General features: G+C 39.1%; 1 protein-coding gene across 1 annotated transcript; it reads right to left on the reverse strand.

Moving 5' to 3' along the window:
• Window positions 1-541: 541 nt before the first annotated feature.
• Window positions 542-13,370, reverse strand: TRPV3 (transient receptor potential cation channel subfamily V member 3). The gene is made up of 17 exons (XM_062506850.1): window positions 13,149-13,370; window positions 10,599-10,703; window positions 8,977-9,063; window positions 8,142-8,299; window positions 7,694-7,870; window positions 7,368-7,508; window positions 6,893-7,173; window positions 6,104-6,280; window positions 5,284-5,442; window positions 4,755-4,856; window positions 4,146-4,219; window positions 3,357-3,522; window positions 2,816-2,882; window positions 2,213-2,484; window positions 1,696-1,808; window positions 1,093-1,163; window positions 542-636 (listed from the first exon to the last, which is right to left on the reverse strand). Exons 1-17 carry the CDS (start codon window positions 13,286-13,288, stop codon window positions 542-544), a joined length of 2,385 nt encoding a protein of 794 aa, XP_062362834.1. The 5' UTR covers window positions 13,289-13,370.
• Window positions 13,371-13,587: the final 217 nt, after the last annotated feature.

Here is a 13,587-nt window from a genome sequence, read left to right on the forward strand (position 1 = left end):
ACCTGAGAAGGCTTTTTCCAACTTATGGGACCAAGCCTCCAGTAACACTGACAGTCAATGCAAAAGCTGCAAATGTACCCAGAACCTTGTTATTTCCAAAAAACATACTTCATTTAGTCCTCATCAGAACTGAAATGCTTTGCTTTTCTCCACAAGATTTTTTTTTTTCAGTGTACAAAATGAGTTTCTCATGAGAAAAAGAACAGCAGATTGGGATCAAGATGACCTTAATTTTCCAAAAAAGGAACAAATATCTCACATTTGACCTTTTTTATCCAGTTAAGCATCTCAAGCCAAGTTTAAGGAGCATCAGGCAAACTTGGACAGCAACAGTTTGAGAGGCTCAGAACTGACCCAGTGAAGTAATCCCATTTATTTCAGATCAGCTGCTCTGAATAAATGGGTTCAAGCCATCAGACTGTGTCACTGAAAGTTTCTGTGTTCCAGCTGGCTACAGCTGTCCAAAACAGCCACAAAGCTTTCAGCACCCACTGCTGATGCTTTTAACCTTCAGAAGAGCCACAGGTCAAGCACAGCACAACTAAACAGAAGTTTCAGGCAAATCATCCATTTCTTCAAATGTATTCAAGGTGTTTTTGCTATTAGTTCTTGAATTATCTTGAATTTTGCTTGGATCTGCAAAAAAATGCATTGTAAACAAAACAGGATATAGTAGAAACTGTATAGGCAAGATCAGAGTTTGGCACCTTTGCTTTTTGTTGTTAAAAGCATGTATTTCATTTAAACAGCAAGCTGTCAGTTTGCTACTATATCTTCTACAGAAATTTTTCACCCTAGAGGGAACTTATTTCTCCAGGACACTCCTGCCCTGGCAGCAGATGGATGTCTGGGATTTCCTGGCCAATGCTGAAGTCATCCAATATATATGTTACAAAACTTGTTTGTCACCAACCCTCTTTCCAAGTCTTTAAAAATAATTTAACACCACTGCCATATTAACTATTACTTTCTCTAGCAATAATGTGTGGTTTAATATGAGAGTTCATATTTTTAAAGGTATAAAACTGTATTAATAAGCATTTCTAAGAAGAAAAGATTCTGCAAATAGGGCGTCATAAAATTCCACAGTACCTGTTGGCCCTGGATCTTCATTAATAAATGAAACATGGGTTTTCCACTCGGTCCATTTCACTTCATTAATCCTGTTTACATTGCACATAAATTGTGTTATCACCATGCATTATCTCCCAGCTACATCACTGATTTTCCCCCTTTATTCCTTCCTGGGATTGTCACACTTTACCACCTGCTTTGCTGGCACTAAAAGCCTGAATGTCTTTTGCACTGTCAGGCACTATATGAAGGTGAGAATAATGCCAAGACTAGTTCATAATTTCACACATTGTTACTACAGTCTTGAAATATTTAAGTATTTTTCATTAAACAGCACAGTTCTTTAATATGGTAATCATCAATTACCAAACAACTTAACTGTGATGGCTTTTAAGCTGACATTCAAAGGAGATTATGATAAAGTGACATTTACTGCAAGCAGATTTGATGCTTCTACAGTAAAAATATATGAAGATGAAAATCTGCTGTCTTACCAAATATGCATCTAGCACAATTTTTAGAGATAATAGAAATATTTGAAAGAGTGTTTTGAGGAGAAATAACCTTGAAGCAGCCTAAAGAGAGTAGACTTGATAGCACATTATTCCAGCTTTGCTTTACCTTAAACACACCCTGGTGTCATTTTCAGCCACTTTACACCGTTCTCCCAGCTGGAATTTTTTCCTCAGGCATTTTGGTAAGAATTTTTCAAATTCCAAAATAGTCCTGGCTCTCTAATGGCAGTAAATAGTGAAATGAGTATGGTTAGCCATGGTCTGATTTCACAGCATGCAGTTTGTAGTTCATAACAGCTCAAGCCTCCACCCACAGCCAACACCAAAAACAGCAAATCACTGACAATTTGTGCAAATAGGGATTCAGATTCCTGGAAAAATAGTGAAACACATATCCTGTGACATATCCAGGGGAATGAAAGTCATGATGACAGTGCATGGGTTGGAAATGCAACCCATCAGATCACCTTTAGGATTAATTCCAAAGTTATTACAATTGTCTTCTCTCACACTGGAATTATTTATTTCTATTATTCACACGCAAAACCAAAGGAGGATTATCTTTAACACTTTAGCTGTTGTGTCAGCATGAGTGTTTTAGCCCAAGCACCTCCCAAACAAACCTGGAGTTTCCAGATGTGCTCGCTCTCCTTAGAAATATCCTCCACAGTTTCTCCCATTAACGCAATCAGCATGTTCAAGAGAAGAACAAAAGTCAGCACAACGAAAGTTATGAGGAGCAGGAGAAACAGGACAGGGTACTTGGAGTTCTGCTGGATCTCCAGGTCACCCAGTCCTAGGGTGAGCTTGAAAAGATCCATCAGGACAGGTCCCAGGCTGCTGTTGGAATGGCACTCCCCACCCTCCTGGCACGTCTCGATCAGGGCAGCGAGAGCTGAGAAGAAAGCACAAGGAAATTTCAGTCACAGTCATTCTTTAGAAGTACAGGGCATTTCACCCCAAAGAAATCAAACTGCTTAAGAGAGCCAGAGCTGCCCAGCCACAGGGAGCAGCCAGGTGACAGTTCCAGGAAGCAGAAAGAGCCCACATCCAAATGAAATTCCAGGGATTTCAGACCAAGGCAAATGGCTCATCTGCTCACATCTAAACTTAACATCCAGAAGAAACCCCAGCATGAGCTCTCATGAAAACAGGGTTCTTATTCATAATAATGCTAAAATTTTTACTCACACAGAGCATCAGTGCTTTTCTCCAGTAATATTTACCTACGCCAAATCCCAGCAAAAACACGATATAGACAACTAAAAACTTTATCACGTCTTGCAGGATGACCTGAAAATTGAATGAAACAGTTCATAAATTAAAATTCAGAACTAATTCTGTGCTTTTGAATTCTGCAGGGATGCAGGTGAGGCACACACTAAAGCATCACACTGCTTTCCTTGAGCAAACAAACCCAAAGGTCTGATTTTTTATCTCAAGCTTGGTGTGTTTTCTGAGAGTGACTACTTCTTTACAGTACAGACATTACAGATTATGATGCCATTAAATTGCAGAACAACATTAGCTGGAAAAAACATAAGCTACTCACATATTTAATGCAATAAAAATGTCAATATTAAGATACAAACTAGTTCCTGCTGTTGCAGAAGGACAAATAGCGTGTGCTGCTGAAACAATGCATAAAAACTGGAAATAAGACACTTCAAAATGAACTATAAAATAGATATAATTGCTGAATATACTTGATATGGATCATAGAACAATGGGGTATCATCAGGCAGGTAAAACAAAAGAAAAACTTGCCTTTTGAATCATCACACTGTAAATGCCCATGGACTGGAAACCTCTGGTGAAATAGAGCATATTGGCCCAGCCAAGGGCCATTGCCAAAACAAGACACACCAGGTGTTCTTTGTAGGAAAACAAGTACAAAAAGACAGAGAAGATCACAAGCAAAGCTTGTATAAAACTGTTAAAAAACAAACATATATGTAAAAGAGAAATTACTAGCACAAAACCAACAACAGAATGGAAAAATACGAAAACAAGATATTTCTTTGCTCCTTAGGCTTAATTTGTAATTTCATGCTGCTTTTTTATTCTCCCCATGAAATTGACACTATAGTTTAATGATAAAATAGGTCTGTGCAAGTGGTATAGGTATGGTAACATATAAGCATTATATTTATTAAAGTTTAATTTATGTAAACTATTCTCCCCAAAACAGCTGCTCAATGCAGATTTTGCTGACAGAGACATTAAGAATCCTTACAATATCTTAGAAGCCATTTAATTGCAGCCAGAGCTTAATGAACTGATAGAATCATTACAGATTTTCCACAAACAGGGAAGATACTGGCAGGTGGGAAAAATCCACTCCATGCACATCAACCCTGATGTTGTTACTGACAGTGCAGCCAATACTTTGTGTTACAAAAAAGCTGAAGCTAAACTTATATCCATCCTTCTAAAGCTGATAATTTTGAGTGAAAATGAGTGGATATATGCTACCAGGAGCACATTCTCTGTGACCATGAGATAGAGAATTTTGTAAATAGTAGAAAAAAAAAAAAATATACATGTCAGACTTACAATGCAAAGTGGAACCAGGCATCAGAGAGAATTGAGTGCAGGTCTGAGGGCCTGAGCAGGAAGATGGCCACACTCTGTGCAGGCACAAACAGAAAATACAGGCATGGTGGAAGAGAAAACAGACCTCAACATCTGTTTTTCAAAGTAATTTAACTAATCCATCTACTGATAAGATGTGGTAACTTCTTGAATTAATTTTTTACAGGGCTGTAAATTTGAAGGTTAAAATTCTCTCATCTCTGGCATAATTTAAGTTAGTGTTTTTAATCATAGTACATGGCAAAGTTCTAGAATGGGATTTTTTTTTTTCATTACAACTTGCAATTCTTTTATCCTGAAAGCCAATAATTTGATAATATTGATATTATACAAATATCAGATATCAACATCGACAATTTGAAAAGTAAACATCCTTATATTTGTTTCACAGTTGTACTCAAATATATAACCAGGGTCATTCTGAATAAGTGATTATGCCCAAGATTTGAAAATTGCACACATCAAAGATGCTGCATGTGTATTGCCAATATCAGCAGCAGCATATTCATAAATTTAGAGAAGTTCTTTACAAATTAGCTGTATATTTATTACAAAAAAAAAAAATCTTACCTCTTTTATGGCTAAAAATATTGCTCCTAACATAACCATCACCTGTCCTGACAACTGCAGCCACCCCACTCCTCGGGTCAGAGCCAGTGGATAAGGAGGAGCCTGCAAAACAAATCCAGAAGGAAAATCTCAGTTCCATCCCTGAAGGGTAAAAGCCAAAGCAACAGAAATCCTCACACCTGCAACTCTCTGGGTTCACAATTTCTTCCAGGGAGAATTTTCTTGTTGTATTTATACAATCAGCCTCCTAACAGAGGTGTTTGAATATCAGAAGTTTCTTTCTGAAAGGAAGAGCAAAATACCCTATTCCCACCTTTAGAAATTTCACAGTCTTTGTATCATGTATTAGTATTTTAGATCATTTCCACAAAATGCAAATCTGATGCTCCCACACTGATGTGGGAGAACGTGGTCTCTCTATACCCAGATATTCCAGTATCTGCTTGTTTTAGCATTTTAAATACAATTCAGAAAATACTATTGCCTTTTAAGTCAGTAAAATTTGCTGAGATTCAGCTGCTGCACTCACTTCATTTTCATTAGGCCTGTGGTAGGAAACCAATGTTAATGTTACATTGTACAGGAAATAAAAACAGCAGGACATGAAAAACATGTGCCGTGCAAACTTCTTCCATTTCATCCTCAGGAGTGAGTTCAGAGGCTCCAAAGTCAGCATTTCGTGACGATTCTGAGAAGATAAAAAAAAAAAATTAAAAAATTAAATATTTCAATTTGCTGCCTGTAAGGAACTGAATTTTATGTATTTCATTCCATGCTATCCTTGCTGCTCTAGAAATACCTCTGTGCTCAGGGATGTGCCAGACCACCCAGAGATGGAACAAAGGGACAATTCCTCCTCCTGCTGGGATAAGCTGCCATTTCCAGCCTGGTGAATTACAACAGAGCTAAAACTCTCCTGTGAACTCCTGGTCCTGCTCCCTATGAAAATTTTGTGGCAGGATTTGAATTCAGCAAATGTAAAATCCTGGCTTTGTAAATCAAACACTCCTAAACACCTAAAATACAAACCTGTTAAGAGTAAAGTTTATTTGGTCTGACCAGCTTGGCCATATTTCTATTCCTAAGTGAAATTAATGCTTCAGTATAAGAAAAGATACTAAAAAAAAAAAAAAAAAACCAAAACTAACCTGTGTTGCAGGAGCTGAATGCATATTTTCTTACAGCTGGCAGTATGCAGCAGCATAAAATTTATCTCACTCCTGACACAAAAACTGAGAACCAAAAATTACTGTTTACAAGTAATTCAGTTGTTTGTAAGGCTGACACATCTAAAATGGGGGTACTGGCAGAAAAAAAAAATCTATTTTATATAAAAATAGGCAACTTACACCAATATTTGTATTATAGACAATGATTTCCAGGACTGAGTTGTCAACAGTGGTGTCCAGCTCTGTCAGATCATACAGAGAAGACTGAACAGGACCATAAGCCCAGTCTGTGAATTTTCTTGACAGGCTCCTGTTTGGCTTCTCTCTGATCTCTCTGCTCAGGATGTATTTCAGAATCTGAAACATGAACAGATCATTTGTCAGCAGTTGTGTTGTTCATGGGAAAGGAGAAAGCACATGAATATATTTGCCCAAACTCCAGTCTTTTACCTATAACATTTTGTACAGCTGTGCAATTTAATGTCTTTGTAATTATGTTATTCAGTGCGGGGTGCTTGAGGTGAAAAACCTCTAAGAAGTTCAGTATTTTTAATGCCTTCAGATTTTCTGTCAGAGCTTTTTCTAAAGGATGAAAGCACAATTTTCCATGTGTTCATTTATGCCTTCCTTGAACTTAATTACTTTCTAAGTCATCCCATTGCCAATTCTTTACACTACAGTTGATTTATGCAAACCAAATTCTACAGCAGTAGAACAGGGCAGTTCTAGTGAGTTTTCTGAAATTGTTTGGTGGTAAATGCAGAATCTCTGTACAGCAGAAGACTGGTTCTAAACAGAGGGAGTGAGTTACAGAAAAACCTTGAAGCATAAAAACAGTACTGGAATGGAAATATTTGTGTTCTGAACAAGATTAGCTCACCAAATACTGATACAAAATAGCATAACCAGCCTGGAAAGAGGTGCTTCAGAGCACCAGTTGCTCTTAGATGCTACTGAAATCACACCCACCTCTAATTTCCCAGTTTTTGCAGCTAATTGCAGTGGTGTCAAACCCTCCTTATTCTTGGTTGTTTCCAGATTTCTGTCTTTACTTTTCAGCAGAATCATGTCATACATTCTGATCACGAAGTCATTCTGTGTTCTGGAGTCCTCTGCCACTGTAACTAATGCATGGAGGATATTGTTTCCTCTGGAATCCTGAGAGGAAATATTGGTCCTGGCATTGTCCATTAACAGCTCAATTATGTCTGGCTGGTTGGTACATGCTGCTAAAGCCAGTGCAGTCTCACCTACAGAATCACAAAATGCAACAAGTGGTCATGTTTTATTTCAAGTATTCAAATCAGAAGAGAAAATGTTGTGTTAACCATCTTAATAGATGAAAGCACATTTAGATATTGATTGTACTGGATTAAGTTCTTGTTTTATGGAAGTTTTGGGTATTCTTTCTTAACTTTTCCAGAAGTATCTCAATTCCACTTACCAAAATAAAAGCCTTCATGCTTGTGTTTGGGATTAAAGAAAATACCCTGGGCACGAGCATTGACATCAGCTCCTTTTTCTATGAGGCTCTGGGTGATTTCATACTGTCTCCTCTCAATAGCAATATTTAGAGCTGTCTGGCCTGAAAAAGCAGACACAGGAATTTAGAGCTGAGTCTCTCAAGCACACTCTGAAACATTAATGATGTTTCACAAAGGATGGTACCAGTGATAACTAATGAAATTTGGTTCAAAGTATTTAAACCATCATTATTTTATGAAGGTTATGTTTAACCATATACCTGAAAATGCTATCAGATGGCAATACCTTTATATGCCTCTTCTGTGTATGCTGCATTGATAAATCTCTCCAAAATGCCATTTTCCTCTGCAAAGGACAGGAGCATGCTCACTATCTCGTTTGTGTTCTCGTTGATGTTCAGCAGAGCTTTCATCAGACAAGTTTTGCCAGTGTCTGAAGCCGTGAACTTTTTCATCAGGTAATCTGCAAGAGTGAATTTTGAGATTAGATCACTGTTATTTATTAAACTTCTGTTCATTAGGAGTGAAACCTCAGGGATATAGATGAACACAAACCATTAGTCCATCCTGTCCCCTTTGTTCTCAAGCACCGAGGCAACCTCGGTTTTCCTGTTGGACATCGCAGTGCCGTAACTCCCAAATTCACGGGGAAATAAAGATATTTCCCAGGTTTAGGCTGCACCTGAGCTGCCAGAAGAACAGGCAGCTCTCCATCAGGTGCCTGCAGAGCTCACCTGGCACGGGCAGGCTGGTGCAGGCACTGGATCTCTCCTTGAGCTCCCCCAGCAGCTGCTGCAGCTCCTCCGAATTCCCCTCGGACACTGCCCGGAACAGGTTCCTCTTCAGCTTCTTCCTGGCACTCCTCAGCTCAGGGCCTTGGGATGTGTTAGCACTGAATTGTAAGAAATCATCATGAAATTGCTGGTGCAATTTGTCCTGGTTTATTTTATTTTATTTTTTTAAGAAGAGCAAAGCTAAATACAATTGTTCGACTACACGAACATGCTCCTCTTCCATGGATAGCTCAGAACATTTCTCACATTGCTTATCTGCATCAGGTGGGCTGTTGAGAGGGTGCATTATTAAAAACAGCATCTTTTTCAAGTATTTTGTGTGTTTTTTTCAGTTTATTAATTCTTCTAGAATAAATGCTGAAAAACACTTATTTGCCACAACTGACTGCAGTGCTGAGGTTACCTAGTGCTGCTCTCATAGCAGAAGAGAATTCTTAACCTCACATCTTTCACCATTTTCTGATCATCCTTTATGCTGGAAAAAGAATGACTTCATATTTCCCCCAAGCAGAAATACTCCATGCCTGATTGTGGTGTCTAAGTCCTGCATTGCCATCTAAAAAACATCCATTATATATAAAGAATCCTCACATTAAATATGAAAATTAAGAGATTATAGTTGATTTTTTCAACATTTAATTATTGAAGGACCAGAAAGGCATGCCTGCACATGACCTTTTTTCCTAAAACATAGCATGAAAAATAGATAATATCTACCCTACCACAGATTTAATCAGTTGAAAATGTGCTGAAAAATATTTGTGTCTCCACTCACCCACAGCTGTCGACATTAGGGCTGTATTCAGTGGCATCATCCTGAAGAGACTGTGGGGAATCCATGTCTTCCCCATTTCCAGAAGCACTGCACAGAAAGAAGAGCAAATGTGCCAAGATATGACCAGGGATTTTGGCAAGTTGCATGAAGAAACAGTCAATGGTAAGACAGTAGAACTTAAATTAGTCCAATTTGACATTGGCCTTTTAATTCTATCATTTTATCTCCCACATGGATTTTAAAGTGAGTGGTAAAAATGAAGAGACTCACAGGATTTTATTATAGTTTTAAAAAAGATCACATTAGGAAAGCAATCTGCTTTGTGTTTTATTTTATTGTTTCACTATGGATCCTGAAACCGTGGGAACTTTTTTTAATGATCACTGCTTTTTATGCATCACCCTGAATGCTTGAAGCTTACATTCTTCCTTTTCACATGCTTAATTTGTCATCTGGCACAAAACAAGTGCTAAATCAGTAGCAGTGAGTGGGTTGCAAACCCACAATGAAAGATTTACCTGAAGATTCACTACAAAGAACACTGTCGGCAATTCAGGAGTGTTTAGTGGCCGAGTTGAATAAAAGAAATTGAGGACTGGGCCCTAAATTGATATTCAGGTGATATATTTAAAGGATTTTCAATGGCATTGATATTTTGTAACTGCTGTGCATTATTGCCATACAGTCCTAAAAGAAGATCTAACTTAGAAAAATCAGGATAAATGAGTTTCTTACTTGTATTTTTGTTTTCACTGAGGTTCAGATTGAATGAACTACCTCAGGTTAATAATTTAGGGAACCTGAGCTATTAATTATCGGCAAAATAGATGCATGGACAGCAGTACTCTGCAGGTATTCCCTTCCCTTTGAAATAAAGCTGGGAGCTCTGAGTCCATTCTTATTCCACCTGTCTCTTCTCTGCAGAAAGCTGAGTAATGTGGTGACAAAGCACAGGTGCAGATCACTTTCCTGAATGACAGGGAGAAATTTGGACGCCTCTCCTCTGAAACCAAAATCAACCTGTCAGCCAATTCCTAAAAGCTGACCAGACATCCTCAGACACAAAAACCTTTGGCCATTCTGGACCTGTGTCAGATTTGTGGCATACTTCCCTTACTCATAATTATTAATGGCTCTTAGCAGCACACACATTTTTTTAGAATTAAATGTATTCTTCCCGGTCATAATTTTTTCTCTATTCATTCAGCATAAATGGCTGCTTTAAATATTTCAAATTCAGCATTTCTAAGTTTGATTGTTAATGAGAAATAGAGGGAAGACATCAGAAGCCAGATGGGAACATGGTTCTAAATTAGGCTGTGGTCTTCACACAGCAGAAAACACCCAATGAGAGAATGGGGTTTGTTCTAATGCAACATAAATAAGAGGCTAAGATTTAAAAAAATTACTGATTTTAAATGTATTCAGATCTGAGGCCTAATGTGATCCATGGAAATGACAGCAAAGATAAATGTCCAGTGACATTCTGTCTTTGAAGAGACCAAAGCTATGAAAAGTCATGTGAAATCCTGGCACTGGGGCCCAAGGAGAATAAGGGGAAGCTGCTGAGAAGACAATAGATCTATTTGCAGCAGGACCACTGCTTTTGATCTCTAACTTACCACGGGCGAATATTTGAATCCATGGGTTTGGAAAACACAGGAGGAGAGGTGTTACTGGGAGTGGCATTGCTTTCAAAACCATCAATCTCCAGGAAAAAGTGGGAACTGTTGAAGATAATGCAGTTAAAAAAAATATCAGTGATAAACGCCAAGCCCAACCACAAGCCAAGGGAAGAACTACCAAGAGCAAGCTTGACAATTTATCTATCCTGGCATTAAAGCTGAGCTGGAGCAGAGGCTTATCTGCTTTCCCCTGAGTGGATCCCAGCCTCCAGCCTGTGCCCAGCTCTTCCAGGCTGGCAGATGGGCAAAATTCCCAAGGTATTTTTAGAACACATGGCATCAGATCCTGACGTGTGTAAGCAGCAATCTCTAAACCAGCCTTGTACCCACCTCCTGCCACTGCCCAGCCACGCAAAAATGCTTTTTTTTTTTAAATCCCAGTCCTTGCTCTTCCAGTCAGGAGCCATCAGGATGGATCATTTCAAACCCATTAGTAGTGATAGTAGTAGTGATAGTGATTAAATCAGAAAGTTTGAAAGGTCACACCAGGCATTTCCACCAGCCAGGGCTGAAAGTATTCCTCTTGCCTGCATGACATTTAACTGTTTTCCTTATAAATAATTATATAAATATTTACAGTGAAAAGAAATAAAATTTGGAACAACACAGGAAAAGTGATACGAAAAGAAAGATTTCATCTTTTAAAAGCCTGCAGAGTTTGGAGGCAAAAATCAATGGCTTGGTTCCACTGGATCTCAGTAAAACATTGCTGCAGCTCACCACAGGAAGAGGAGTTTCAGTGGTGGATGCAGCAACTCCCACAGGGGCTGTTGTTCAGAAACTACCTTACATTTCAAAAATGTTGCAGTAGTCACCTGGAAAACCTTTCCAAGTCACCTAATATTTATGGGTTTGTCCATAGGACACTTTTTTTCTAACAGCATCTTCCCCCAAAAAAATCTTGTTGAAGTGAAGTACTTGCATTGATGGTAAAATGCAGTGTTTTATTAGGACACGACTGAATAACCTGCTGGTATTTGCCAAAAATAGAAGTATTTATTCCTCTCGTTTTCCAAAGGCTCGATGATCCAGGGGTTAATTCTGGCATCCAAGAGCTGTGCAGCAGCTGGGAAGGGAACCCAGCTTTGGGGCTGGCAGACCTCGCCTCTCCTGGCTTGGGGGTTACCTGGGGACGTCACGGGGGAGGAAAAACACCCCAAAAGCCACGGTGCAAAAAGCAGGGTGCCATCACATAACCAGGTGCTGACGTGGCCAGGTGCTCTGCCCACAGCCACCAGCAGCCTCCTCCCCGCCTGCCCCTCGGATTTCCTGTGCTTAATTACAGATTTAATCCACCCAAATTCCAGGAGCTTCCAGCAGGGAATGCCACTGTTTTTCAAGAAAGTGAATATCGCCAATAGACGCTGAGAGTGAGAAATGCCACCCTGGGAGTGCAGCAGCTGCTGGTGGGGCAGTGGAGGGAGAGTTCTGAAGGAACAGGATGAAGCAGCATTGGAACATATAATTAATGGAATACGTTAAAGCCTTGCATTAAAATCCACGTAATCTCGGTGCTGTGTGTTACAGGAATGCTGTCGCAGCCACACCCTGAGCTCTGCGTTGAGAGGTGGGAAAAACCCCAAGGTTACTGTTCCTGAGGCCACAAGGAATGTGAGATAGGAGTTAAGTAATTGAGAGCTTGGCTTTGGCAATATTCCTAAAACTCCACAATCTGCCACGGAATTGCCCCTTTTTGAAGGGCTGGGTGTATCAGGAGCTGTTCAGATACCTTGTCTCCCTCCATAAGCCACCAAAGAGCTTCTCTTCTTGTATTTAATGACAAAAGGACAAATTGGACCACCCAGGCAGTGGGGCTGAAATAACTAATGGCACCATTCCTGTGAAAAGTGATTCCTCTGATTATTGAGTATTATAAATGTCCTAACAGCCACAAATGGCCAGGCCTTTGGAGTTTCAGAAATTGCCGTAATAACCAGTAATTATCCAGAATGAAAAGTTTATGAATGAAAATTCATCCTCGCTCTACAGTAACTTAGTTGACTTCATAGTATCTGGCAGAAATTACAGTTTATATTTCTCCCCATATTAAACACAAACCCTCAATCCCTTTATTAATTCTCTAATATCAATTATGAATGAAAGTGAATATTTTATAAAACAGCAGAAAAGTCTCATTAATCAGACTAATGAAAAATAGAGTGAATTTAGGTTTCTGTTTCTGATCGGATTTTTCCAACCTCCTGCTCTTCCAGTCCTCTGCATCTCCATAATGTGTCACATTTCCATATGAAGCTAAGTTTCAAATGCTCCCTTTTTTCAGGCCAGCATCTTTTACATAAAGCCTGGTGTGTTCTTCCATGTGATTTCTTCAAAAAAAAAAAAAAAAGGTCACTTTATACCAAACATTAACCATCAGTAGATCAGATTCTTGTGAGGTTATACAGCACAAAGATGTTGGTGGTATTTCACCTCCTGAAGGAGATAAAGCAGGGAGTTTTAGTGGTTTACACTGAGCTGGAGTCCTACCTTTTCTTGGTGGGAGTGCCTTCAGTCACCTTTTTCTCTTGCTGGTTTGCAGGGGGAATTCCAGGCGGGTTTGTTTTCTTGCCCATTAGTGGAACAATTTCGTTGTTGTCTTTAATCATGTTTCTGTAGCAGAGAGACATCAGCTACTTGACTCCTGTTCCTTTGAAGGAAGCTTGGTGACCAAATTACCTCTTTATAGTCTCTTCACATGTAAACATACAAATATTGATTCTTTTCCCCCAACTTTTCTAATTTTTCAGCAGTTAAGCACATACCCCCCACCATTTCATCTGTCAAATCTGGAGGGTTACACACATGACTCATTAAATTTCAGTCTGTGACAAGTGCCATTAAAAGTGGTACCAGGAGTACCATAAATTCAAGCCTGTGCCTAAATTAAACTGAAAGGAACCTGTCAGTCACAGTGACAGTGTGTGTT

This window comes from Cinclus cinclus, chromosome 22 (genome assembly GCF_963662255.1).
Source record: "Cinclus cinclus chromosome 22, bCinCin1.1, whole genome shotgun sequence".
NCBI lineage: Eukaryota > Metazoa > Chordata > Aves > Passeriformes > Cinclidae > Cinclus > Cinclus cinclus.

Excerpts from the sequence above, each read along its gene's own strand:
- TRPV3 (XM_062506850.1), bottom strand. The coding sequence starts at position 13,288 with ATGTCTCTCTGCTACAGAAACATGATTAAAGACAACAACGAAATTGTT. Across the intron at positions 4,220-4,754 it reads TATTTTTAGCCATAAAAGAG|AGTGTGGCCATCTTCCTGCT; the intron begins GTAAGATTTTTT and ends GTGCCTGCACAG. Across the intron at positions 3,523-4,145 it reads GCCTGGTTCCACTTTGCATT|TTTTATACAAGCTTTGCTTG; the intron begins GTAAGTCTGACA and ends GTTTTTTAACAG.